Raw genomic sequence first — 25,383 nt, forward strand, 5'->3', positions numbered from 1 at the left:
AAAAGCCTCCAGTCCGGGCCGCCACGCCCTCAGCCCGCGCTCCTAGCCGACTCGGGCCGGGCCGCCATTCCCGTTGCCGCCTGCAGGGGCCGCCGCCTCTTTAGAAACGCGCCGCCTTTGTCCTGGTCGCGCGGTGCCGCTGCATCGGGCGGGCTGAGCGCCTCCCGCGGCCCGGCCCGCGCCCCCGGCCCGCGCCCCTCCCGCCGTCCCGGCCCGGCCCGGCCCGGCGCGGCGAGCTCAGGTGGGCGCCCCGCCCGCCGCCAGGCCCCGCCCAGGCCCGCCCCCGCCCCGCCTGGCCCGGCCGGCGGGGACCCGGCGGAGCGCTCGCGCGTCAAACCACATGATCCCATAAAACATTCATCCGCTCCCGGCCGGCTGCCCTCGCCTCCGCGCCGCCGCCCGCCAGCCCAGCCGACCGGGCGGAGCGTGCAGCCTCGTCCCGCGGCCGGGCCGGGGCCGGGCCGGAGCTGCGGCGCCTGGATGCGGACCCGGCCGCGGGGAGACGGGCGCCGGCCCCGGAGCGACTTTCGGTCCCCGACGCGCCCCGCCCGACCCCTAAGATGAAGAGGGCGTCCGCCGGAGGTGAGTGCCGCGCCCGGGCCGGCCGGCGGGCGGGGACCGGGGCGCCCCTCCCTGAGCCGCGGGGCGCGCCCGGGCTGCCGAGGCTGCGGAGGGTTACCGCGCGGCCGCGAGGCCACCGCAGTGCTGCCCGGCCCCGGGAGGGCGGAGCCCGCGGCAGCAGGAAAAGTTGCCGCTTCCCTGGAAAGTTGGCGGCGGCGGCGGCGGCTGGGCTAGTGTGGGGGCTGCTGGCTGGAAGGGTGGGGTCCTGCCTCTGATCGCCCGGCCGCGAAGGGGTTAATGAGCAGGTCTGAAGAAACCCGGGTACCGAGCAGAGGTGGGGGGGTGTCCAGCCGCCTCCATCCTCGACCTGCGGACTCAGCTCAGGACATCTGGTTTTTCTGGGGTTAGACCGCAGCAGGATGAATGGGGGCGTTGGCGACAGTAGAGGGCGTGGGGGGCGGGGCTGGCCCAGAGCTGTACCCCCCAGGGGGCGGGCGAGGAGAGGCGCAGCCAAGCACCCCCTATCCGCAGCCTGAGGGAGCCTGAGGGCCCCTGCGGGGTCCTCTGAGGGGCACCAGAGGTGGGGGGGCTCCAAGCACCCCCTCCCTGGCAGCTCTCATGGGATCCTTCCCCCCTACCTGGTGTGAGGTGCTGGGGGTGACCTCCTGTAGGGGGAGTTGGACATGCCTTGCTTGGAGGGTGCTCCCCTCGTCCCCCCACCGCCCCCCCTTGCCCCAGGGTGCCCTGCTTATTTCCAAGGTGCCGCAGGCTGCACACGTTTCTTTGCACGTGCACATGTCTACAAGGGCTGCACACTTGCACACCGCATGTGCACACGCATGCCAGGCTGCCCCGTGTGCACGCATACACACACACACACACACACACACACACGCTGTGGGTGCACATCCATGTCCTCGCCCCCGCCTGCTCGCCCACGGCCATGCATGCACATAGCGTGCCTGCTGTGGTCTCCACGCTTGGCGCACACTGGGTCCCCTCCGAGGGACCCATTCTTGTGCTTACATGCATGTGTGTTAAGGGGGAGGCCCTGGGCAGCCGGAGCTCAGAAGGGTGAGAAACCAGCTACAGGATCCGATCCCCGTGTCCGGGATTCTCCCCTCCCAGCCCCCTGGGGCTGTGTGTGTGAACTCGGTATGCGTCTGCACGTGTGTCTCTGTTCGCATGACTGTGTGTGCCTGTGAGCATATTGGCATGTGTCTCTTTGCCTCCGGACGTGGGTGCCCCTGTGTGCCCAGGCAGCCCGTGGCCAGGTTCCACCCAAATCTGTAGCAGAGGCCCAGGGAATGTGTGTTGGGGGCCCAGTGCCCCAGCCCAGGATGTGAGGCCAAAGGAGTGTCTGATTCCTTCCCCTCCCCCCAGGCTGGGGCATTGGTGGCTGATGGGGGCTGAGACCCACCTAGGCAGGGAAGGCCCATTTCACACCTCCAGGTCAGCACCGTGACACACAGGCCAGACCCCTGGCATGCTCTGCAGTCTGCCACTAGGTCCAGATCAGGGTAGGTATATGCCCACCCCACGGCTGACCCAGGGTGACCTCAGGAAAGCTCTGCCCCCGGTGCCTGGGGGTCTCCACGGCAAGAGCCTTCTTGATGAGAGGTTCTGTGGTGTGTCAGCAGCCTCAGATGCTGTGTGCAGGTCTGAGGTAAGGGTATTGGTGACTCACTCACTGTGGTGAGGAGGACCCCAGGCCAGGGCTCAGAGAGGCAGGGCCATACCACCTGCTCTCCCCCACACCCATCAGTGTCCTTGTCTGTAGAATGACGAGAAGTAGGTCATCCTTATAGGCTGTGTGGAGGTGAAACAGAGGGGTGGCTCCCACGATGGGGTGGGCAGTGGGGCTGGCCACTCCCCTTTTCTAAGCCTCAGTCTTTCTATCTCTAAAGTGGGTACCATCACCCCTCCCACTTCTACTCCAATTGAGGTGAGGAAGAAACCAGGTCCCCTGCAAGGCAGAAGGCTGCTCCAGACCCTGATTCCTGGGTGTGGGGTGGCAGGAGAACAAGGGCCTGGATGTGGGTCCTGGCTCAGCCACCAACAGTGGTATGACCTTGGGTATGCAGTTCACCTATGCTTCAGTCTCCTTACCTGTGACATGGTCAGTAATTGGGCCTCCCTCAGGGGTTGTTGGGAACACTTAAAGGGTGAGGCCCCCACAGAGTTCTGACCCCAGTGCTTCTGCCTTCAAAATACTGAAAACACCACCACCCTGCCCCACTCAATGGTTCCCACACAGGGAAGTCCCCCCGGAACCCTTGCACTGCCAGCTGGACCCTCCCTCCTAACCATTTACAAATGGGAAGTAAAGGCCCATCGAGGTCACTGGGGAGTTGGAGAAGGGGGTGGGCAGGTGGGGAGGCAGGGAGGGAGAGAGGGCCCTGCGGGAGGTGTGAAGTGGCCACCGATGTGTCCCCCACACTGGGGCAGCATCTTTACTCTGCCCCTTACCAGCTGGGAGCCTGCAGAACCCCTGACCCTTGGTTTCCCTATGTGAGGACTAACGGTCAGCTGGGGGCCCTTAGGTCAGAGCTGGCTTTCTCCCTGTGGTCATGGAGGAGAGCCTGGCCCAGGGGGGTCTCAACAAGCAAGAGGGCTTCTAGGGGTCAGTAGGAGATGTGCTCGGGCTCTGGAAGACAGGGGAGGCCGAGGGCTGCCCCAGGTCCGTGGTGGGACCCAGGGTTTGTTTGCTCTTGTTCATTGTGAGTGACGGACGGTGAGGGGCCCGATGTGTGCAACTGTCCCCACCCCCACTCTCTAGACTCCGACCTCACCCTCTCTCCGCTGCCCCCAGGACGGCCGGCACGCTGGGCCGGCCCCTCAGTGCTCCCTGCCCCGGCCTTGAATTCATGGCTTTGTGGCACGGAGGCCTGTGGCAGCTGGGGCAGCACCAGGAGGGGCCCAGCTGGTGGAGGCAGGAGGAACTCACCCCCCCAGGGCTGTGTTTCCTGCTCTCCTGGGCCTGTAGCCAGAAAGTCTCCGTGGAGCCTCAGCCTGTGCATCCAGAGAGGGGTCAGGAGCATGGAGAACCAGTGAACTGAGCCAAAGGAATGGGAGAATGGGGGTCTCAGTGAGCATGGGGAGTAGGTGTGAGTGGCACTCTGGCCCCCGGGCCCCATCCTGGGCTTCCTGATGGCTCTTGGCCCTGCACAGTCAATGAGGTTCAGGCTGCCCTGTGCCCAGGGCTCTGACCTCTGACCCCTAGGCCACGCTGCCTGACCTCCTGTGGCTCACCTGCTCCTGCCCCTTCCAGCGGTCCATTCCCAGATGCCACGTTTGCTTTCAGGCACCTGTTCATTCACTCACTCACTCACTCACTTATTCCTGGCCTTTCAGACTGCCTCTGAGCCAGGCAGGTGAAGGGATGTGGTCCTTGCCCACCTGAGTTTATAGGACTAAATGCTTTAAAGGACAGGTGGCCACGGAGCTGAAAATGGCAGCCCAGCCAGAGCAGCATCCACACCCCTGCATCTCCTGGTGCTGTTGCTGGATCATGTGGGCCCAGCCGGGTGTCTTGTGCTGCAGTTTCTTCTTTGGTCGCTGTATTTTAAACATTTTGTATGTCAGGAACTGGTCTTGTGTATCATGGGTTTGTGTGGAATCCCTTCCCGAGGATGCGCCATCATTTATTTATCCAAACCTGCCTCGGCCTCTCACACTGCCTGTGCTTGTGCAGCTGGACAACCAGAGAAGTGTCCCTGGTACAGCCCTGCTAGGTCCCCCGGGGGCGTGGTCAGGTGCCCCTCCCCTAGTAGGAGGCAGGGCCTGATCCCAACCCTTCCCAACCTTTTAAGTGGAGCGGGCAGAGCCCTGGGGCCTCTCCCACCCCTGGGGTTGCATTTCTGCTACTCACAAGTGGAATCTGTTTCCTGGCCTTCATCAGGATTCTGGCTCTGCTGCTGGTCCAGCCCTAGCGCAGCCGGCGGCGCTTTGGGGCTGTCTCTCTCCTGCCCCCTTCACTTAGCCTCCACCCCGGCCCCGCAGTGTCCTGACAGTCCTGTCTCCTAGTGGGCCCGCTGCCTCTCCCTGCCTGGGGATAGAGAATGGGCCATGGCGGCCCTATCCTACAGCCTTGCTAGTGCCCCCCGCCGCCAACGCAGGGCAGGAGGTGGAGCTGAAGGGCAGGGCTGGCAGCCCTCCCAGAGGGGGAGGGGCCCCGGGGAGGAGCTGTGCTTGTCTAGGGCTGGCCCAGGTGGGCCTGGCAGGTGGTGAGCCCCGGCCAGGCCCTGGCACGTGGAGCTGGGCTGATGGTGACACGGGGAGCCCAGTGGAGGAACCGGGGTGTCAGGAGCTGACTCAGCTTTGTTCAGGCAGCCTCCTGGTGCCCCAGGGGGATGCTCTTTGGCCTAATGCCATCACAGATCACGCTCCATGGAACTGAGGTTCCATGGAATGTTGGTGGGGATTGGACAAGTGTTTCGTGGTCAAGCGAATTTGGGAATGGCTGGGTAAGAGGTGCTGACAGAGCTCCTTTACCACCCCTGTGTAACACACTCAGGGTCTAGTGTATCCAGTAACCTATTTTGGGAAACAGTGGCTGAGGTCCTTTGGAGGGCCTGGGTCCATCAAGGGCTCCAGGGTGGGTGGGCCATCCCACACAAATCCTGCAGCCAAGCACCTGGTGGGTGGAGGGACCATGCTCTCCTGGCAGCAAGGCAATGTGCAAATTTAACCTTTGGGTTTATGGCTCTATTTCTTTGCAGCAAATGTCACGGGAAATGTCAGGCTAAGGCTGAAGCTGATGAGTGAGGGGCCCATCGAGGAAGGGGGTGGAGTGCTGAGGGGCTCAGGCCAAGGCAAGGCTCTAAGTCCCTCACCTCCTCCCGGGAGCCCTCTCAGATTGCCCCTCAACTGCTTGGACCCAGCACCGTGTGCCCAGTCTGTCCCAGCCCTTGTGACCTTGTTGAGATGTTGTCTTTATTTACCTCCTGCCAGAGCCCAGATGGGGTGGGCTCAGGGACCTGCCAGAATTCTCCCTGCCCTGAAGTCTGGGCAGCCTGTTGGATCAGCCTCTGCAGTACCGGCTTGCTGTGTGACCTTGGGCAGCACTGCCCTTTCCTGGTCACCGGAGACCTTGTCCATAATCCACGACTGTCGGCCAGAGGTGGGATTCCCACTCGATGCCTTCATGGGTGGGAAAACCCTCTGAGTCTGAGGTGTGTGGGGTGCTGGGCTCTGGGGGTGGTGGGGGTGGGTGGCTGGCTCATGGCATCCTGTGGCAGCTCCAGACACATAGTAGGTGCTCAGTGTATAGGGAGGAGCAAAGAGTGGACATGGTAGGCAGGGGAGGGCTCGAGGCTGGCAGGGAATCCACAGCCCCCAGACTTACTGGCCTCCTGGCCTGCCTGGCAGGGCCAGCTCTGAGGCCTTAGCCTGGCCTGTCATGGAGTTCTGTCTGGCCCTTGGGTCCCAGTGGTTGGTTAGCAAACATTTGCTGCCTTCCAGCTGTGTGCCAGACCTGTGCAGCTGAGTGGGGGTCTCAGGCTCCTCGGTTGCCCCCACCCAGCAGCTCCACACCACTTTCCCTACACGTGCTGCTCTGCTTCACTGGGTGTTCTGGGTCCCCCAGATTCAGCCTGTCTGGTGGTGATCGCCCTTATACCACCTGCCCCTCCACCCCCTACATCTAGGCCAAAGGTCCATAGTCCTGGCCACCTCCCTCTACCCTTCCCCAAAGTCCAGTATCAAGTCTGAGCCCTCCCTGCCTGTCCCCTTTTATCCCTCATCAAAGATCTGCTGTGGACTAGCCCCCCTCCTGGGCCCGTGGCCTCAGACGCCCACGTCTCCTTGCCCGCCATCTCATTCTCCTTTCAGGCTCTGAGATGCTTTCCTAAAACATGTTGCCGGCCAGGCCCCTCCTGACTGAACTCTCCTGTGTCTGCCCCCTGATGAGGCCTGGACCAGTGGGTCTGGTTTGGGAACATCTCTTCCACTCTGGCTCCCTGGTCCCATTGCCTGGCACACACACCTGTGTCTGCCTCCCCACGTTCATGTCCCTGAGTCTAGCTCGGGCCTGGAACCGGTGTGCAGGGAGCCATGAATGGTCGGGTGGCCTCAGCCAGTGCCCTGAGTCAGCTCCCAGGGTCGCAGGAGCTGGTGGTCCTAGCCCTCAGGGTTGGCCACTGGCCATCAGGCACAGGCCAGTTGCCCAAGGTGGCTCAAGAGGGCGGTCCCCTCCATGGCACAGGTCTGGAGAGAGAGCAGAGGTGCCAACCTGTGGGGGAGTTGCTCTAGCTGAGGGCTGATGGGGCTTGCGTTGGGAGCCCAGGACTTCAGCCCAGAGCCAGCTGTGCACCTGGCAGGCCACTCACCCTCTGAGCCTCCATGTCACACAGGAGATTGCGAAGGGGGAGTCAGTGGTGAATGATGCCCACGGGACAGCCCCTGGTGAGGGCTTGACTGTCCCAGCTCCTGGGGCCCCTTCCCATTCAGGTGGGACCTCCTGCCCTGAGCTGGAACTTGCGTGGAAATAGAGGCTGTGATGGGACTTCGTGGGGCCCCAATGTCCCAGGGGCCTCCTCAGATTCCCAAGTCCTTCCCTGCCCTGGGGACATCATGGTGGCACTCAGGCAGATGTGTGATGGGTGTGGGCCCCACTGTCCTCTCTGGAGCAGGAGCCTCTGCTGAGCGCAGAGGAGGAGCCTCTGTTGGGGTCTCCCTCCCCCCACCAGCCCTTCTGCATGAGGTCCTTGCCACCCGTTCCAAGTGGGGGGGGGTCTGTGACCTATTAGTTAATGCCATGGGGGCCCAAGTGAGAAATGGGGCTGCAGGGGGACATGGTGGGATGGGGGTAGGAGGTGCAGGCCCCAGGCAGGGCCAGCGACTGGGAGAGGGGAAGTTGGGGCCCTCATAGGGTGTCTGCCTTTCTCAGTGAGAGGCAGAGGCCCAGCGGGGGCCTGGGGCAGGTGGGTGCTGAGCTGGCTGCAGTGATGACTTGGAAGGAGGTTCAGGGTCTCCCTGCTTCACCACGTGAGTGTGAAGCCTTGCCCCACAGCTCACTTTACACCAGCCTTCTGGTGTGGTGAGAAGGAGGCCAGTGTTCCTGCCCAGTCCTTGGGCAAGATGGGAACCAGGCTGAGGGAGGGTGGGCCACCTGCCCCCTGTGTGGCCTCTGGCCCAGAAGCATCTCCTGTTCCCAAAGATGTGGCTGGAAGCAGAATTCCAGAGAAACACCAGTCCTGGCTGGCCGCCAGGACGCACTGGGCATCAGAGCAGTCTCAGGAGGGCTGTGGGTCCCAAGGTCACACAGGACACCCCACACCCAGCTCTCTCACCTGCCTCCACAGGACACCCCAGCCAGGAACCTGCGAGTGGGCTCTGGTGTCCTGGGCCACCCTCACCCTTCCCAGAGCCCTGCCGTGATCCCTCCTATGCTTTCCACTGCCTCTTCCCTCCCTCTGCCCCGGCTGAGGCCTCCCTGTTCTCTCGGGACACGTTCAGCCCCCATTTGTCCTCAGAGAACACAGAGCTGGCCAGTCACACCGTCCAGCCCCAGTTTCCAGGCTCCCCAGGGCCTCCCGGAGGGTGAGGCCGTGTAAGGCAGTGGCTGATGAACCTGATGGGGACCGTGCTCTTAGATCTCCTTGCGGGCTGAGGCTGTGACCCCCAGGGCCATCTGAGGAAGCAGCAGAACTATCATGTTGCCCTGGAAGTGAGCAACCCCCATCCCACTGTGCAGTGGCCTTCCCCACGTGACAGGGACTAATGGAGGGCGGGGGGGGGGGGCCTGGGGCTGGGGTTCCTGAGTATGGCCTAGCAGGTGACTCCCCTCCCTTGGGGAGGACCCTCCTCACCCCTGGTGGAGTTAGCCGTGCACCACAATGCACAATCCAGGTGGGGGTACGGGGATCCCTGGAAAGGTCCCCGAGGGCCACTGGCTTGCACCTCTGTGTTCCCCTGCAAGTGCTTTCTAGCATTACTCTCAGGCCAGCCCCATGCCAGGCAGCAGGGATCTCGAGATTCATGTGACATATTCAAGCCCTCCAGGTCCCTGGGAGACACCCCAAAGCCCACTAGGTACCCAGGGGATAGAAGTGAGGGTGTGGGTGCTGGCAGGCTGGTGAGGAGCCTGAGGCCTGGGTCCCCCACTGGGCCCTCACCGAGGCCACCCTGGGCCTATGTCTTAAAGAGGCCCTAGAGCTGCTGGCTGAGGGGGAGGGGGCTCCTGGTGCGAGTAGAAGCCCAGAGACTCTGGGACAGCCCAGTGAGTGCGGCGGGGCCCCTGGGGTGGGCTCAGGAGGCCCTGGGCAGCAGGGTGGAGGAAGATGGGGGTCAGATGAGGAGATTGTGGGACCAAGAGGGGTGCAGAGGGAGGGGTTCGGGGAGCTCGGGCTGGAAGGATGGGGTGGGGGCCGCAGCGGTGGATGGCGGCGTGCCCCAACAGGAGGCCGGCCTGCTGCTCTGTGCTCCAGCCATGTGCCACGTGGCCCCTGCATTCTGGCCATGTCCAGGCTGTCTTTCATCTCCCTGCCTCAGCCCCAATTTCTGTCAGGCAGAGGCTGACACGGGGACGGGTGTGACAAGTGTCTGGCTTCTTTTTCGAAAATTGGCAAAAGAAAAACTCTCCCCATAAAGATATTCCATCTACACACCTCCTGGATGTCACCGAGAGGGCCCGTCACGGCTGAGACAGATGGTGGCCCTAATGGACTCTATTCTTCACCTGCTGCTGGAGTTGTGGCCCAGCCCCCAGGCTGGCCTGAGGCGGGTGGCAGTGGCATGGGGGTTGTCAGTGCCTCTACGGAGCCCTCCCGACGCCGTGGCTGCCTCCCCTGACCCCCAGATCACAGGAAGCCTGATACAGCAGGACCATCCTTGTCAGTACAAGGGGCTCTGGTGGGACAGTATGTCCCTGGGGTGGGTGGTGGGAAATAGGGAGGTAGGGCTGCAGGCCTTCACACTTTGACCCCCGCAGCTCATTTCCTGCCGGGTGGCCAACGTGGACGCCAGTGGGTTCACTGTCCCTACGTTGCCCCGAGGCCCAGGTGGGGTCAGGCCCTGCCTGGCATGTCATGTGCACAGGGCCCCTCAGGCCTAGCTGAGGCCCCTTCCCTGCCGAGAACCCTTGGTGGGAGCCCAGGAACCGAGACCCCGGCCAAGCTCCATGTGCTCTGCTTGTTCGCCTGCTCCCTCAGTGGCACCATAGGGGCTAAGTCCAGGTTTTGGGGCGAGGCTGTGGTTGGGGAGGGGAGTGGGATGGGTGTGGTGGGGCTCTGGGAAGAAGAGCCCTTCTGAGGGGGGTGTCTGGGAACAAGGAGGGGGGGCTGCCTTAGCTCAGGTCAGGCCAGGTCAGGTCAGGTCAGGCACCACCATGCCCTTGCTAGGTGTGACTTAACTTCCCCTCCGTCAGGGGGGACATGGCCCCTGCCTGGGGCAACATGAGGTGCTCCCATGGGGCGGGCGGGCCGGGCATTTCCTGTGCATCCACTGTGCGTACCAGGCCTTCGTGAGCTGTGTGGCCTCAACACCCTGTGAGGTGGGGCCTGTCATCTGCACTTTTCAGCCAAGGGAATGGGTTTGTAGAGGTTGGGAGACCGGGCGGGGACCCCACAGCACGGGGCTCTTGAAAGGGACTCCTGCTGCCTAGGGTTGGCCTCACCCACCCTACCCTGGGCCAGCTGCCCCATCCAGTGTTGGCACATGAGACCAAACGGAACAAACTAAAAACTCTTCTGATTTTACCAGTTTGTGTGCATTGTAGAAAAATCTGGAAAAATATACCAGAGTTTTAAGAAATTTGTTGTACTAATCAGCTGAGGCTGTCATAGCAAAATGCTACAGACGGGCACTCAAACCACAGAAATATATTTCGCACAGTTCTGGAGGCTGGAAGTCTGAGATCAGGGTGCTGGCAGGGTCAGTTCTGGTGAGGGCTCTCTTCCTGGTTTGTAGATGGCCGCCTTCCTCATGTTGCTCACAGGAAAACAGGCTCTCAGGTATCTCTTCTTATGAGGGCACTAATCCCATCATGGGGCCCCACCCTCACGACCTCATCTAAACCTAATCACCTCCCAAGGCCCCACCTCCAAATGCCATCACATTGGGGGTTAAGACTTCAGCATATGATTTTGTGGGGTGGGGCACAGACATTCAGCCTGGAATAGAAGTGAAGCTGCCCTTGGCATCAGGCACTGCTGCCTCGCCCTGTGGGGATGTCAGTGCCCCATGGACTCTCCTGGGCCTGGACACCTTTGGGACAACCATCTCCACAGCCTCACACTTCTTACATTCACGTGACGGACATTTATGGAGCATCTCCTGTGCTGTCACCAGCCCTAGTCCTGCCCCGAGGAGCCCACGACCCGGGGGTGCAGAAACAAGCAAGGCAAACCTGCCAAGTTGACAATTGAGGTGTGGGGCAAAGGGGGCACCTGGCAGTGGACAGAGGTGGGGGTTTCACGGACCCTGGGAGTGATTTGTCAAGTTCCCAGACATAGCCTCCCCCTTTTACAGATGACAGACCTGGCTCTGAGAGGCGGTGGTTGCTTGCCGTGCCTGAGCTGAGCAGGGTGACGTGTCTGGGCTGGGGTGACCTGGCTCATGACGGGGGCGAGCCTGTGACCAGGGAACAGTAGGAGGATGGGTGAGAGGCAGCTGGCTACCTGCCCAGTGGGTTGCTGGATTTTTCTGATGCATCAACAGAAGAGGTGCAGAGGCCTGGGCCACGGGGTGCTGCTCTGAGCAGGCGGGGCCTGTGGGGGCTGTTGGCACCAGCCAAGGGCACCCCATTCCCTGCGCGTCTGCTTCCTCCTCCACACCGGGCTCCCCTGGCCCCATGGGGCCACGTGGTGTGGGGTCAACGTGAGGGAGGCCTTCGGGGTGCAACCCTTCTTTCCTTTGCTCGGTGGTTATTGAACACCTGCTGTGTGCAACCCCTCACAGGTCGTCTGCAGGTGAGCAGGCCAAGGGCCTTCCAAGGACACTGGGTGGGGAGCAAGTCTGTCTGACCCAGGCCTGGGCTCACGCTGGGGACCCTTGTATGTTGGGCTGGGTGAGAAGGGAATGAGGATGTGAATTCGTTAGGAACATTTTTAGGGAAAAGGCAAATGCCGTTGTCAGGCTTGGTGAAGTTGAGCCATGCTGGCCTGGGTGGGGAGGCAGGGGAGGCCAGCTGGGCGCTGGGTATGTCCTCTATGGGGTGAAAGACTGGGCTGCCCGGGTCCTCAGGTGTACACAGTGGGGATGAGTGGAGTGTGGCCTGAAGATGGCCCCCTGCCTCCTGATGCCTGGCCACGGCAGTCCCCAGCAATGCCTTGGGCCTTCAGGGACTCCTCCCCAGCCTGCCCCTTCCTCTGCCCAGGGGCATCGGTGCCCTGGGTCCAGTGAGGCAGGGGGTGGGGTGGAAGAGGCCATGCTGGGCACCTGTCCCGGGGGCCGGTGCTGAGGAAATGAGGCCACCCTCCCAGCCCCACCCCCAGGGCAGCCGACCCCCTTCTGCTGCCAGGAGCGCCTGGTGCATCAGCCTCAGGAAGTAGCCGAAATACACTGACCTGCTTTTCCAGGAGGCAGCAGCGCTCCTGGTCCTCCCACCCTCACTGATGAGAAGCCACCAACAATTTCCATCCCAAATTGATTTCAAATAAGGAAGAGTTATCACACACAATCATATAGGAATAATTTATCACTCGTTAATAAAAGAGCAATTACTTATTCATGTCACCCCTGCCTGCATGTCATGCATTTGGATGCAGAAACGCGATTGGGGCTCTCATAGAGGCCAAGGTCAGGGGAGCCCTCCCCAGGGGCTGCAGACCGCTACCCCAGAGGCCCCGGGTTTATCCGCTGGATCCCCTGCTCCTGAGGGTCTCCAGTCTGGGGTCAGGGGGTCGGATCTGTTACCTGGGAGCAGGCAGGGCTGAGGAGGGACAGTGAGAGGGGCTGCCTGGAGGTGGTGGGACTGTGAAAGGCCCAGGGCACACATGGATCTTCAGGTTGGAAGCTGTCCCTTCAAGAGTCTGGATTTCAGAGGCCCCTGGAGCCAGGAGCTTGGAGCGTCCCTGAAGGCTGGGGGCGTCCTTGGCCACCCTTGGCTGAGCATCCGCTGAAGAGCAGCCAGACGCTGGGCTGAGCACCAGGAGGCTTCGAGAGCTCTCAGCCCTCTTTTTCTTCCTGCACCTTGGAGACGCCTGCTGCTAACCCACGTTCGTCTCCACCTTCTGGCAGATATGCTTTATTTTCTTCTTTTTATTTATCTCTGTTTCTGAGATTTCATTGCCAAGTATGCAGTCTTTTTAAAAAGATAACACTGTGGTCGGCCATATCTTGCTCAAAGTGAAAGGCTGCACCCAACCCTCAGAGGCTGGACTGGGGCATTGGTTTGTAGCCCTCTTCCAACCCACCTGCTCTTGCCATGTTCTCTGTTTTTCCAGGTGGTTACCTTCACATTTCCATGTCTCCTACCCCAGCCCCCTCTTCTCCAGCATACTCCCCAGTGTGGCTGTTTCACTACCGACAGTTAAATTCATGACCAGTATTTCCTAATCCAGGTCACATAAATGCTTGTCACTGCCTGACCACAGGGGGTGACCGTCTCGCTCTCGTCTGGCCTTTTGTTTTTCCTGGAGTTTACAGTTGACTTTGTCTTTTTTCTCTTGTCCCATATGCCACCCTCATGTGCTTACTCTTCTCTGTGTCAGGCATTCTACTGGGTGTCTCGTTTTCCCCAGGGGAAGTCTCCCTCTAGGCCTTTGTCCTGCTGTCCCCTCCTGGGCTGGGCATGCTGTGGCCCCCTCACAGCTGCCCCTGACTGCCTTTCATCACCCAGTGTTTCTTGGGGTTCGTGTTTATGTCCTGTTTTAGCTGAAGTGCATTCCCAGCTAACTATCTAAGGAAGGCACAGTGAAGACTCATTCTATGAGCCCTTGAATGTTAGCAAATCTATTCAAGCTGGATTGGCCCAGTCCAGAATTCCAGGTTGAAAATAGTTTCCCCCCAGAGTTTTGAAGCCGTTGCAGTTTTGTGGTCTTCTGGTGTCCAGTGTGCTGTGGAGAAGTCTGCTGCCATGTTGCTGTTCCTCTCTTGACCCCCCAGAGACCTGAAATCGCGCTGTGAATGTCATGTGTTGTGCCAGGCACTTACCCAGGAGAGCCTTCAGCTCTGGGAGATTTTCGGGTGTTATTTCTTTGATAACTTTTTCCTTCTATTTTCTGTTTTCTTTCTGGAATTCCGAAGACAGGTGTTGGATCTGTATTTGTCTTCTGAATCTCATCATTTTTTCCCTGTTTCTCTTTTTGTTTTTCTTTCTGGAAGACTTCCTTAACCTTGTTTTCCAACCTCTCTATTGATTTGGGGGATAATTTTAGCAATTCTATCTTTAACTTCCAGGGACTCTTCTTGTTTTCTGATGGCTCCTTGTTCATAGCACCCAGTTCTTGTTTTAAATCCTCTTCTATCCCTACGAGGACACTGATTAGATTTTCCCTAATTTTTATCTATTTGCTGCACTGTCTCTGCTTCCTCTGGAGGCATTGCCGTGATTGTCGGCATTGGCACCTTTTCCAGACACCTGGTTTTCTGGTAACGTTTACTAGGGAAGTATGGAAGGTGGCAGGATGCTCTGCTGAAAGTGGGGCTTGTCGACTGGCAGGTGTGGGTGATCAGGCAGGAGCTGCTCTGGACACCCCAGAGGCCATGGTGGAGATCCTTCCTCTGGACGTTTCTCTGGGGGAGCAGCCTCGTCCCCCTGCTCCCTAACCCGTCAGCAAGTACTGCATCACTGTTGTCCTGGGTCTGGGGTGGGATGAGCACAGGTCTCTAACACGGGTGGAGGGTGGGCACAGAGGGGCCCGCCGAGTGTGCCAGCCCTGCGAGAGGAGCAGCAGCAACTTGTGAGGCCATTCCATCTGTGCTGGGCTCCACGCCTGTCTCCGAGCCTCCTCCCTCCACTGAGGCTGAGCTCAGTGGAGGCAGGGAGGTTGCCCTAGGTGTGTTCGCAGCATGGCCTGGCTACCGTGCCCTCCTCCCACCCAGACGCAGCCTCTCATGGACAAAGCAGGGCTACCATGCCAGGCAGGAGGGGCCTCAAGACAAGTAGAGCAATCAGCATGGCTGAGGATGCCACCTGTGAGCTGTGGGCCTCTCCTGCCTGGGCTCCTCACCTCAGACAGGGCTGCCCAAGGTCAGAGCGGCAGAGGCCCCACACCAGCCCCTTGGGAGGCAGGGTGTTGGCCACAAAGCCAGAGCCTGGGTGGAGGTGCTCAGTGGGCTTCCAGGCTGGAAGCATTTTGGGGCCCCGGGGAGGTGGGTCCTGGCCTCTTGTCATCCTCATGTCACTGCTGTAAAGACAGCTTCCCCAGCACCTTAGTGAGGGTGTACAGAGCTGGCATCTGAGCCCAGGGCTCCTGGACCCTGGGGTCCACTTCGGGCAGCCCATGGAGCGGAAAGCTTGGGCCAAGGATAAGCCTCACTGGGGGTCAGAGAGCCCAGAGCATGTGTTGGGGGGAGGGGCTCAGCAGCTCACCTGCTGCAGGGGGGCTGCTTCCTCTTTTTGTTATCTGGGTCACTTGGGGCTCAGGGCCTTCCCTGGTCACTTGATGTGGCAGGAGGGGGTTCTTGGACCCCGTGCCCTAGTCTTGCTGGTTCCCTGTGGTCCCCGCACCTTGATAAGGCTCAGTGCCCTTGTCTGAGGAGTGGGGTTGACGGTCATCTCCTCATTGTGCTGTGGGATGTAGCGAAACCTCCAGGAGTGAGGGACATCTGTGACTTGAGCATTCCAGGGAGGCGAGGGCCCCATATCCCCCCACTCTCCCCTCCACTGGTGCTTGGTGCTGTGTGAGGCTGGGATGTCAAGGTGTATGGACAGGGCTTCCCTGGAGACAAGCTCGACCAAGAAGGCCCTGCATGGCCTCAAGGCACTGCTGCTGGAATGCTCAGGGCTGTCTCGTGTGTGCCCAGCTCTGGCCACCCACTCACTCACCTCTGGGCTGGTGGGGGTCTCTCCTCCTCAGGACCCCACACCCTCCTCTTGGGCTCTGTGGCCAGCACACAGGGGTTAGCTCGCTGGCCCACTAGCATCACACTGTCCACTTGGCTGGGAGGAGGGGACACAGCAAGAGAGTTTTGACGCACTTCCCAAGATGTTAGGATTCAGGCCTTGGCTGACAACTCTTCCCATTTAGGAACAAATAACAAAGGTAGGACAACTCGGTCCAGGAAAGGAGAGAGGCACCGGCGTGCAGGCCACCTTGCCAACAGGCTTCCCCGGACCATCCTGTGGACCCACGGCCCCTGGATGCAGTGACCCCAGCTGGTGGTGACTCGAATGGGAGCATCTCAGGCTGAGGGTCCTGGGCCCCGCACTTGCCTCTGGCCAGGGGTGCTCAGCAGACCATGCTGGTCCTCCCCACGGTCTCTCTTGGAGAGTGCTGCCCCCGACCCTCACTCTTCCAGCTCAGTTTCAAAGCCCCCAAGCACCCTGCCCATGTTAACCCCTTCTTGGGGCCCAAGCCACCCTGGTTGGGAGCGTTTGCGAGAACTCGGCTCTCCTGGGACAGTGAAGGTGGGCTTCAGTCCAGCTGCTCCCTCCAGACGGGGCTAATCCGCAGAGGGCTAATCCAGAGGCTGGACGGGCTCATCCCCAAGGGTGAGCAGGCGAGGGCCTCTGGAGACCTGCATTTGTCTTTCCATAGCCAAATAGATCCTGCTCGGCCAGAGGCCACCGCCTGCCTTGTGGGTGATGTTGACAAGTGCCAAGGGCTCAGGAACACCTGGGAATGTGCCCACCCATCAACTCCCGCCACAGAAGAGAGCAGAACCCCTCGGCCTGGCTCCTGGCTCCTGGCTCCTGGGTGGGGCTCCCATGTCTGCCAGCCTCTGCACAGCAGCCCCTCTGCTGTTTGGCTGGCTCGCCTCTGTGCCCTGATCACGCAGGCCCCAGCAGCACAAGTTCCAAGAGTGCGTTCCTATTGTGTGTGCCCATGGCGTGCACCCCTGCCCCCCACCCAGAGTGTGCACCCCAAGCGTGGGCTTCTGCACTGCATCTGCCCTGTTGGAAGCTGCCGTCAGGGCCTCGCAGGAATGGTCAGCTTTGTGTTGGCGGTAGATGCAGGGTCCCTGGAGGAGTGGGGGATGGATTGTGGGGAGGGCAGGACCCATGTTGGCCCTGCCAGGCTAGGCATCCAGTCCTGGACAGGAGCTGGCAGTGGACGGGGATCTGGGCAGGCGGGTGGGCATGGTGGTAGGTGTGTGGCGGTAGGTCCCAGGCCCTGGCACGGGGAGTGCCCCTTCTCTGAGCCTCCCTGGGGCAGGGGCATGTCGGCCACTGGCCAGTTTCTCATTAGCATCCTCTGGGGACTCGAGCCTACACTGGCCGCCGGATTGAATTAGCCTCAGGACCCTGATGAGCTGGTCGTGGAGACAGAATTCTCCAGGTAATTAGGCAGCAGGCGTTTGTTGGTGGCCTGATGGAGTGGGGGGTTTGCTGGGAGGGGGGACGGGGGTGTCCAACCTCTGGGGGGAGGAAATGCTGGCTGAGTCTCTGCTGCAAGTGTGGGTGTGGCCTGCATGGGCAGGATCCTGGGGCTGGACGAGGCTTCAGATGCTGGTGTCATGAGCCCTCCATGTGGGGCTCCTGAGTGGGAGCCGAGGGAGGTGGGCTCTGGGTGAAGAGCATGTGGACTGGACAGGGCGAGGCTCCAGAGCCTCCAGGCTGGCAGCCTGGCCTTAGCCAAGGATGTATATTCCTGAGGCCTGCTGGCTGGCCCCAGTGTCCTGCCCATCAGAGGGTGTTCTTGGACCCGCACCCTGGCAGTGAGCTCCAGGGCTCCTCGCTTGACGTCTGCCTGCTGTCCGGGGCCAGCTAAGGGCTCTTTGGCCCCTTCAATCCCCCACGTGACACCTGTGGTCAGCCCGCTCCTGGACCACAGGTGTCACAGCCAGGACCACATCCCAACCACAGGGCGCCCCCTGGGGAGCACGCTGGTGGGTGGGCTCTGCATCCAGGGCCTCCAGCTCCCAGGCAGGCCAGACCCTCCCCCGCCACTCTGTTTCCTTGCCTTGAAAGGGCCCAGAGCTGCCTCCCAGGTGCTGTGTCGGCTGGAAATTTTGGGTTCCAGGTGGGGCTGATGGGTGAGGTAGGGGCGGGGGAGCTTTAACTTTTTACTGCCCAGCAAGGCTTTTCAGCAACTGGACACCACAGGGCTGGGAATCCTACCGGCTCCTGGGCTGTGAGCAAGAGACACCCCCCCACACCCCACCAAGCCTATTTCCTCACCTGTAAAACGGCTAAATACACTAGCCCCTGGGAGAGCTCACCAGACAGAGGGACCTGGCCTGCTCACCCTGGGTCCACCTGTGCACAGCGCAGTCAGGAGGCCGGCTCTGCTCACAGTGGGCCTCAGTCTCCCCCACTGCACGCAGCTTGGCCTGGTGTTTGGAACTGCTCAGCCCTGTGTCCAGTACCCTCCTGCCATGGTAGGTCACCTTGCCCATAATCCACCTGACCAGCCCGCCCTGCCCTGCCCCGCAGCTGCACCCTGAAAAGATCAATAAGGAGGGGGCCTTGAGGGGCACAGCCGGGCAGGGAGCTGGTAGCCGCACCCCTGGAGACGCAGGGCTCTGTTGAGGGTGGGCTGCCTCACGGGAGCGGCTGCCACCCTCCTCCCTGGCACCGGAGCCAGGGAAGGGGCCCAGGAAACGCCCTGGCCGCGTGTGCTGCCGCCGCGCATGTCTATGCCTGGAGGACGGACGGAAGGTGGGTGGTGAGTATGAGAAACAACGATGACCAAGGGGGACAGATGGACGACGGGGGCGGGTGGTGAGCCCATCGCGAGTGGGGGGCTGGCAGGGATGGGAGGGGTATGGGTGCAGCCGTGAGGGGTGCCTTGACCCTCTGTGGTGTGTGGACGCCAATGGCTCCCACCCCCGCTCAGAGCTATTTCTGGCCTGGCTATGCTGACTGTGGCCTCCTGTTCTGCCTTGTAACTGCGGTCTGTGACATGACCCTTCGTGAGACATTCTTGGTGTTCGAGAGGGTCCTGAGCAGACTGATGTCCTAGCTATGCTACAGCGGTCTGGCCCCTCCACAGACGGCTGACCCCAGCCTCCAGGGGGGTGGGCAGCAGCTCAGAACCTCCCGGGAAACGTCCCCTCCCAGCCACCAAGAGCACAGGAGGGAGCTGCCCACACTCTCCTGCCATGGCCACATAGCGGCCGCTCTTCAGGCCTGGGCTGGATATCCCTCCTGCCCCTCTGGGAGCTCTGTGGCTCCTTCTCTTGCCCACCTTTCCTCCTGGACTGGCTCTGAGTGGGAGCAGGCCATGGCTTAACTGCTCACTGCCTCGGTTTCCTAATCTGTAAAATGGGCTCACGACACCAAAAAGAAAATTGATTCTTATGCAGCTCCAACTCACGCCTCTTTATATCAGCTGGTGGACCCTTGTAATGACCCCCAAAGGGAGTGTTTCAGCCACCCCATAGCCGCAGGGAGGCATAGAGGCCCAAGGGCACTGAGCCCAGGCTCTGGGCTTCCAAGGCTGCCAGCCCTGTGCCATCTCTTCGGCCTCACTTGTGGGGTTAGAGGCATCCCCATGAGACCTCAGAGGAGCTGCACTCCTGCAACCTCAGCCCAGGCTGGGGGGCCCCGGGAGTGGCAGTGGCCAGGGAACACACTGAAGACCTCCCCATGCCTGCAGCCTCCAGCACGCCCTGTTTCTGAGCTGCTGACCTCAGCAGCCGCCCTCCCACTGCCCACTGGCGCCTGCGACTGCTGGTGACTCCTCAGAAGCCTCCGCCCCTCCTGGCTCCCCTCCCTTCTGCTCCCCTCTCCTGCTCCCTCCACCTTCCTCCCCGCCCCCTGCAGTGCCCAGGAGCTGGATCAGGGTGAGCAGTGCAGATGACCTTCGAGGCCACACGCAGGCCTGATGCCCCCCAGCCTCCTGGGCCTTGTCAGCTGGCCTGGAGGAGAGACCCTGAGCAGAGTCTGGTCGCTGTGCCCCCACCCCCAAGGCCGGAGTGGCTGGTCGTCCACCAACCATAGCCCTTTGCCCCTGCCCTAGCTCCAGAGCAGACCTGGGCTAAGGTGGGGGCTCCTAGCTGTGACCCAGGGGTCCCGTCCGTGGGGAGGGCACTAGAGAAAACCCCTGACCCGTCCATTCTGTGCTGAGGCCCGAGGAAAGAGGAGGGATGGCAGGGTTTGCGGGAAGCTAGCTGAGGGGGCCTGGTGGCCTGGTGTGGGACCAGGACCCTGGTGTGGCGTGGTGTGCCTCGCGATGATTTCTGTGTATGAGAGCCAGGCAGGGCAGGGCTGTTTTCTCACCCTGTGTGCAGGAGGCAAGCTCCCACTGGACCCGGTGAGGCTGGGCCTGACTGGGAGGTGGGGCCAGGGGAATGGGCGGCTGTCTGGGGCCAGTGGGAAGGTTGGGGGGAGAGAAAGGAGAGGCTGGTGAGGAAGGGTGCAACCTGGGGGCCTCTGATGAGTGGGCAGGACCAGGGAGTGCAGATCTGCAGGCCAGAGAGACCTCAGGCTCAGGGGACTGCAAAAGCCAGGGAGGATGGATTAGGGGGTAGAGGACGTGGGATGAGAGGATGGGCTGGGAGGACAGGCTGGGGACGGGGCGGGGGGACGGATGGGGAGGACTTTTAGGGTTGGGAGGGGTTAGGTGGAGTGATAGGGTCCAGGGGGTTGGGCCAGGGGACACGCTCCCACTACCTGGTGGGGTCTCCCGGCCCCTGCTGTGAGAATGAAAATATGACACAAAGTTGGGTTTGATTATCTCATAGAAAGATACCCCCTCTGCTTGCTCAGCAGAGGGGTTGCCATGGAGACCAGCGGGCAGGCCCCAAGGGGGCCAGGCTGGAGCCAATTACTGTGGCTGAGGCGAGGAGCGAGCCCACTGCCGGCTGCTATGCTGACAGCAGGGCCCGTGCTGAGGGACCGACCGTCAGAAGTTGGTTTCCGAAAAGCAGTTGCCTCGGTGAGAGGGGAGCCATGTCTTCGTGCCTGTTGCCCACTTCCTGGCAGGCCGGGCCACGTGGCTGCTCTTCCACTTTCCCCCATGCATGGCTCAACACTAGTGCCTATCTCAGGGCATTCATAGAGTGGGCACAGCCCCAAGCCCATGGCTTATAGCCTTCTGGGGGCCCCGCATAGTGACGGCTGGAGGCTGGAGGAGCCGGCCAGTTCCAGTGGTCAGCTGACCCCAACCCAGCCAAGCTCACAGACCATGGCTGCAGACCTGGGAGCCAATGGTCAGGGTGCAGTGGTAACAGTGCAGTGGGTGATGTGGTAGGTATGGTCATGATGGACGGCCACTGGCAACCAAGTTGGTGGTGTGGCCCAGCCTGTGGTGGTGAGGTCCAGAGTCTGGCCTGATGAGTACCTGGGCCCCACCTCCCCCTGCCCCAGATTGTCCTCTGCCACAAGGTCTCGGGAGCAGGAAGTACTGTTTTCATAGCACAGTCACATCCCGTGGCAACAGTGAGATGCCGTGGGAGCTGGCTTAATCAGGCCCGACTTTCCAAAGGAGGCCCATAAGGAGAGAGCCAGGAGAGGATGCCAGCAGTTTAAATAGAACAACTGAGATGCCCCCTCATGGCCTCCTGTGTGCAGCCAGCCCAGGGAGGGGCACCCAGGGCTTGGGCAGGGGCTGGTCCTGGGGCTGCCATGTCCCCAGCAGCCAAGAAATGGCCCAGCCTCAGTGGCCACCAGAGCACAGGGGACAGAGGAGGCCCCTAGGCTGTGGGAACGGTGCTCCCAGTACCTGGGGACCAGAGTCTGGGAGGGCGTATTCCTTGTGACCGCTGGACATGCCCAGCTTGCTGAGCCTCTGGGCTTGGGGTAAGCGTCTGCACTGGCCCTGGCAGAGAGGACCTAACGGGGGTTCGGGGCCCAAGGTCATGGTTCTGGGTGGGAGAAGCTGGCCTGTGGTCCCTTCCTTTCTCCCTCCTGGCTCCAGCCCCAGCACTTAGCCGGCCTTATGTCTGCAGAATCCTGCTCTCAGCTGACTGCCAAGGAAGGTGTTAGCTGTCAACGCAGGTGTTAGCTGATAACTCAAGTGTTAGCTGATAAGCCATAACCCTCCCAGGGGGATTCACATTTTAATAGACTTACTCCTGAAGGAGGAAAGAACCTTCAGCATTCAAAGCGGTGGCTCTAACGGTGGGATGATAGGCAGGGAGCTTAGTATTGGGCATGTGGCCCTGCTGGTGAGCCCAGCCTGGATACAGCACCCCAGGAGGGATCTCCTACCCAGTCTAGGTCTTTGGTGAGGCCCTGAGATGGGGGAGGGAAGAGGCGAGCTGCAGCCCCCTGGGCTGGGGCAGAACCTGCTGGGAGAATGTCTTGGCAGGAGGGTTGGGGGCAGCTGGACTATGCAGAGGTTGGCCGGGAAGGAGTAAGCTCCTTGCCCAGGGAGGAGACCAAGCAGAGAATGAGGCCGAGGGGAGGAGGCTGCAGGAGGTGTTCTGAGCCAGGCCAGGAAGCACTAAGCGGCAGTGAGGAGGGCATGTGCAGGAGGGAGCAGCCTGCCTGAGGGGCTCACGGGGGAGGGCTGCAGTGCCCCCCCAAGCCCTGGACCTACCTGTCCTGCTATGCCTGCCCTCAGGGCCTAGGCTCCTGATCCTGTGATGGCAGAGTTGCTCTGGAGCCTGGGGCTGCTGTGGCAGTTTCCTGTGTCCTGTTGGTGGGACCCAGGCCCCTGCAGGAGGGCTACTGGGGCTGTGGCTCCCAGCTTCACCAAGGCCCCTGCAATTTCTTGGTTAAAGCTCAGCTCCCCGAGGTGGGGAGGCTCCCTCAGAATCCAGGTAGGCCTTGGCCCCAGGGGCTCTGGGGGCCTGGGCAGGGCACCAGGTCTGAGTCACAGCTCCACCCTTCCTGCAGCCCGAGAGGACGCTCTGGGAGGGCTGCTGCAGCAGCTGCCAGGAGGCAAGCCTGGCCGTGATCCTTGGCTCAGGGCTCCTCTGCATGAGTGGGGTTGGCCTGGTGCTCCAGTGTTTGCCGGGACCTCTCTCCCTGCCTGGTCCGTGGGCTGATGGGACAGGGACAGGCTGGGTCAGTGCTGGGACGGACAGGGACAGCGGGCAGGCCCACGGGGGCTCTGTGTTCACTGGAGTCCGAGAAGGTATCTGCAGGTGTGCATGTTCATCCCAGGAGGCCTTCACTTGGGCCTTGGGGGTGACCTGCTAACCCCGAGTGGCAGGGGGTGTGGGCGTGTTAGCTCGTGTGTTTGAGTGCCAGGCAGGGTGACGTGGGCGTCTGCAGGTGACGTTTCCCAGTGTGGAGCTTTCAACCCCTTGGAGGGCTGTTGTGCAGCAGCTTCCACCTGGCGGGTGGGGCAAGGATCACAGCACCTGAGTTCCCAGGGGCGGCAGCATATCCTGGGCCCAGCCCCAGCCCCTCCTGCACAACCCCAGCCTTGCAGGAGCCCCTGCCCACTAACTGCCCTCTGCTCTGCCCACAGGGAGCCAGCTGCTGGCCTGGGTGCTGTGGCTGCAGGCGTGGAGTGTGGCGGCGCCGTGCCCGGGTGCCTGTGTGTGCTACAACGAGCCCAAGGTAACCACAAGCTGCCCGCAGCAGGGTCTCCAGGCCGTGCCTGCCGACATCCCGGCTGCCAGCCAGCGCGTCTTCCTGCACGGCAACCGCATCACATACGTGCCAGCCGCCGGCTTCCATGCCTGCCGCAACCTCACCATCCTGTGGCTGCACTCGAACGCGCTGGCCCACATCGACGCCGCCGCCTTCGCTGGCCTGACGCTCCTGGAGCAGCTGGACCTCAGCGACAACGCACAGCTGCATGCCGTGGACCCCGCCACGTTCCAGGGCCTGAGCCGCCTGCACACGCTGCACCTGGACCGCTGCGGCCTGCAGGAGCTGGGTCCCGGCCTGTTCCGCGGCCTGGCTGCCCTGCAGTACCTCTACCTGCAGGACAACTGGCTACAGGCGCTGCCCGACGACGCCTTCCGCGACCTGGGCAACCTCACGCACCTCTTCCTGCACGGCAACCGCATCCCCAGCGTGCCCGAGCGCGCCTTCCGCGGCCTGCACAGCCTTGACCGCCTCCTGCTGCACCAGAACCGTGTGACCAGCGTGCACCCACACGCCTTCCGGGACCTCGGCCGTCTCATGACACTCTACCTGTTTGCCAACAACCTCTCTGCACTGCCCGCAGAGGCCCTGGCTCCACTGCGGGCCCTGCAGTACCTGCGGCTCAATGACAACCCCTGGGTGTGCGACTGCCGGGCGCGCCCGCTCTGGGCTTGGCTGCAGCAATTCCGCGGCTCCTCATCCGAGCTGCCCTGCAGCCTGCCCCCGCGCCTGGCTGGCCGCGACCTCAAGCGCTTGGCCACTGCCGACCTGGAGGGCTGCGCTGTGGCCGCCAGACCGTCCCATCCCTTCTGGACCGGCGGGCCTGCAGATGAGGAGCTGCTGGGGCTGCCCAAGTGCTGCCAGCCGGACGCTGAGGACAAGGCCTCGGTGCTGGAGGCCGGGAGTGCGGCCTCGGCTGGCAACGCACTCAAGGGACGTGTGCCGTCTGGCGACAGCCCGCCGGGCAACGGCTCTGGCCCACGACACATCAACGACTCCCCATTCGGGACCCTGCCTGGCTCGGCTGAACCCCCGCTGACCGCAGTGCAGCCTGAGGGCTCCCAGCCACCAGAGCCCCCCACCACGGGCCCTCGCCGGCGGCCAGGTTGTTCCCGCAAGAACCGCACACGCAGCCAGTGCCGTCTGGGCCAGGCGGGTGGTGGGGCTGGCGGGGCTGGCGGGGTGGAGGGCTCGGGTGCCCTGCCTGGCCTTGCCTGCAGCCTCGCCCCCCTGGGCCTCGTCCCCCTGAGCCTCGCGCTGGTGCTGTGGACGGTGCTCGGGCCCTGTTGACCAGCCACTGAGCGCAAAGCCTCTCTCAGCAGCCAGGTGTGTGTACATACGGGGTCCCTTCCCACTGCCAGCCAGCCCTGGGTGGCAGGCCCTCCCTGACGGCGCCTCCCACCTGCCCACCCGCCTGTCCCATCTCCACCCCGTCATGTTTACAGGGCGCGGTTGGGGCGTTTGTTCCAGAACGCCACCTCCCGCCCGGATCGCGGTATATAGAGATATGCGTTTTATTTTACTTGTGTAAAAATATTGGACGATGTGGAATAAAGAGCTCTTTTCCTAAGCTGTAGCCTCTCAGGCTGGGGGTTGCTGTGAGCCGTGAGAGGCAGGTGGGCCCTGGAGGTGCAGCCCTGCCCCCATCATGGCACACGGAGTCCCAGGAAGGGAAGGCAGCTGCCTGGTGGTGTGGCCTGAGCTACAGGCAGCTCGACCCTTTTCAGCCCAGCACTTGTGATGGCCATGAAGACTGACCTCAGTGTGCCTTGGCCCCCTCCCTCCCGGCTGGGCTGACAGCAGTGTCTGAGAAAGGTGTGTGTCCAGCACAGACCATGCCCAGCCAGACCAGGCGGCCTCTGTGGGGACATCTGCTCTGTGGTCACACAGAGTCCCTAGAGGTCCCAGCCTTCCAGCCCAGCTTCGGCTGCCCCCCGCTCCCATGTGGGTTGAGGTGGTCCCAGGAGGAGCCTGAGGTCCAGGAGGACCCTATGTGGGTGGGCTAGGGTGTTCCTGATGGAGTGCTGGGAGGTGAGGCTGACCTCCCCTTCCAAGGCCTGGCAGGGGCCGTGTGCCACCCTCATACCACTGCCTGTGGTCTCATGCCAGTGCTGTGGCCATGCCTGCTCTGGCATGTGCCCAGGGTGCCGCATACCTACACCATACTGCACACACGTGCATGCACAGGCAGGGCAGGGACCACATGTGTGCACGCATATGCACGCACATGCGTGCTCACACGCAGCACAAGCAAAAATATGCACATGCACATTTCCTCAGTCCTT

General features: G+C 61.9%; 1 protein-coding gene across 1 annotated transcript; it reads left to right on the forward strand.

Moving 5' to 3' along the window:
- Window positions 1-355: 355 nt before the first annotated feature.
- On the forward strand, window positions 356-24,668 carry RTN4R (reticulon 4 receptor). Its single transcript, XM_059039845.2, has 2 exons — window positions 356-582; window positions 22,974-24,668. The coding sequence occupies exons 1-2, from the start codon at window positions 561-563 to the stop codon at window positions 24,386-24,388; spliced, it is 1,437 nt and encodes a 478-aa protein (XP_058895828.1). The 5' UTR covers window positions 356-560; the 3' UTR covers window positions 24,389-24,668.
- The last annotated feature ends 715 nt before the right edge of the window (window positions 24,669-25,383 follow it).

This window comes from Kogia breviceps, chromosome 15, assembly GCF_026419965.1.
Source record: "Kogia breviceps isolate mKogBre1 chromosome 15, mKogBre1 haplotype 1, whole genome shotgun sequence".
Lineage (NCBI taxonomy): Eukaryota > Metazoa > Chordata > Mammalia > Artiodactyla > Physeteridae > Kogia > Kogia breviceps.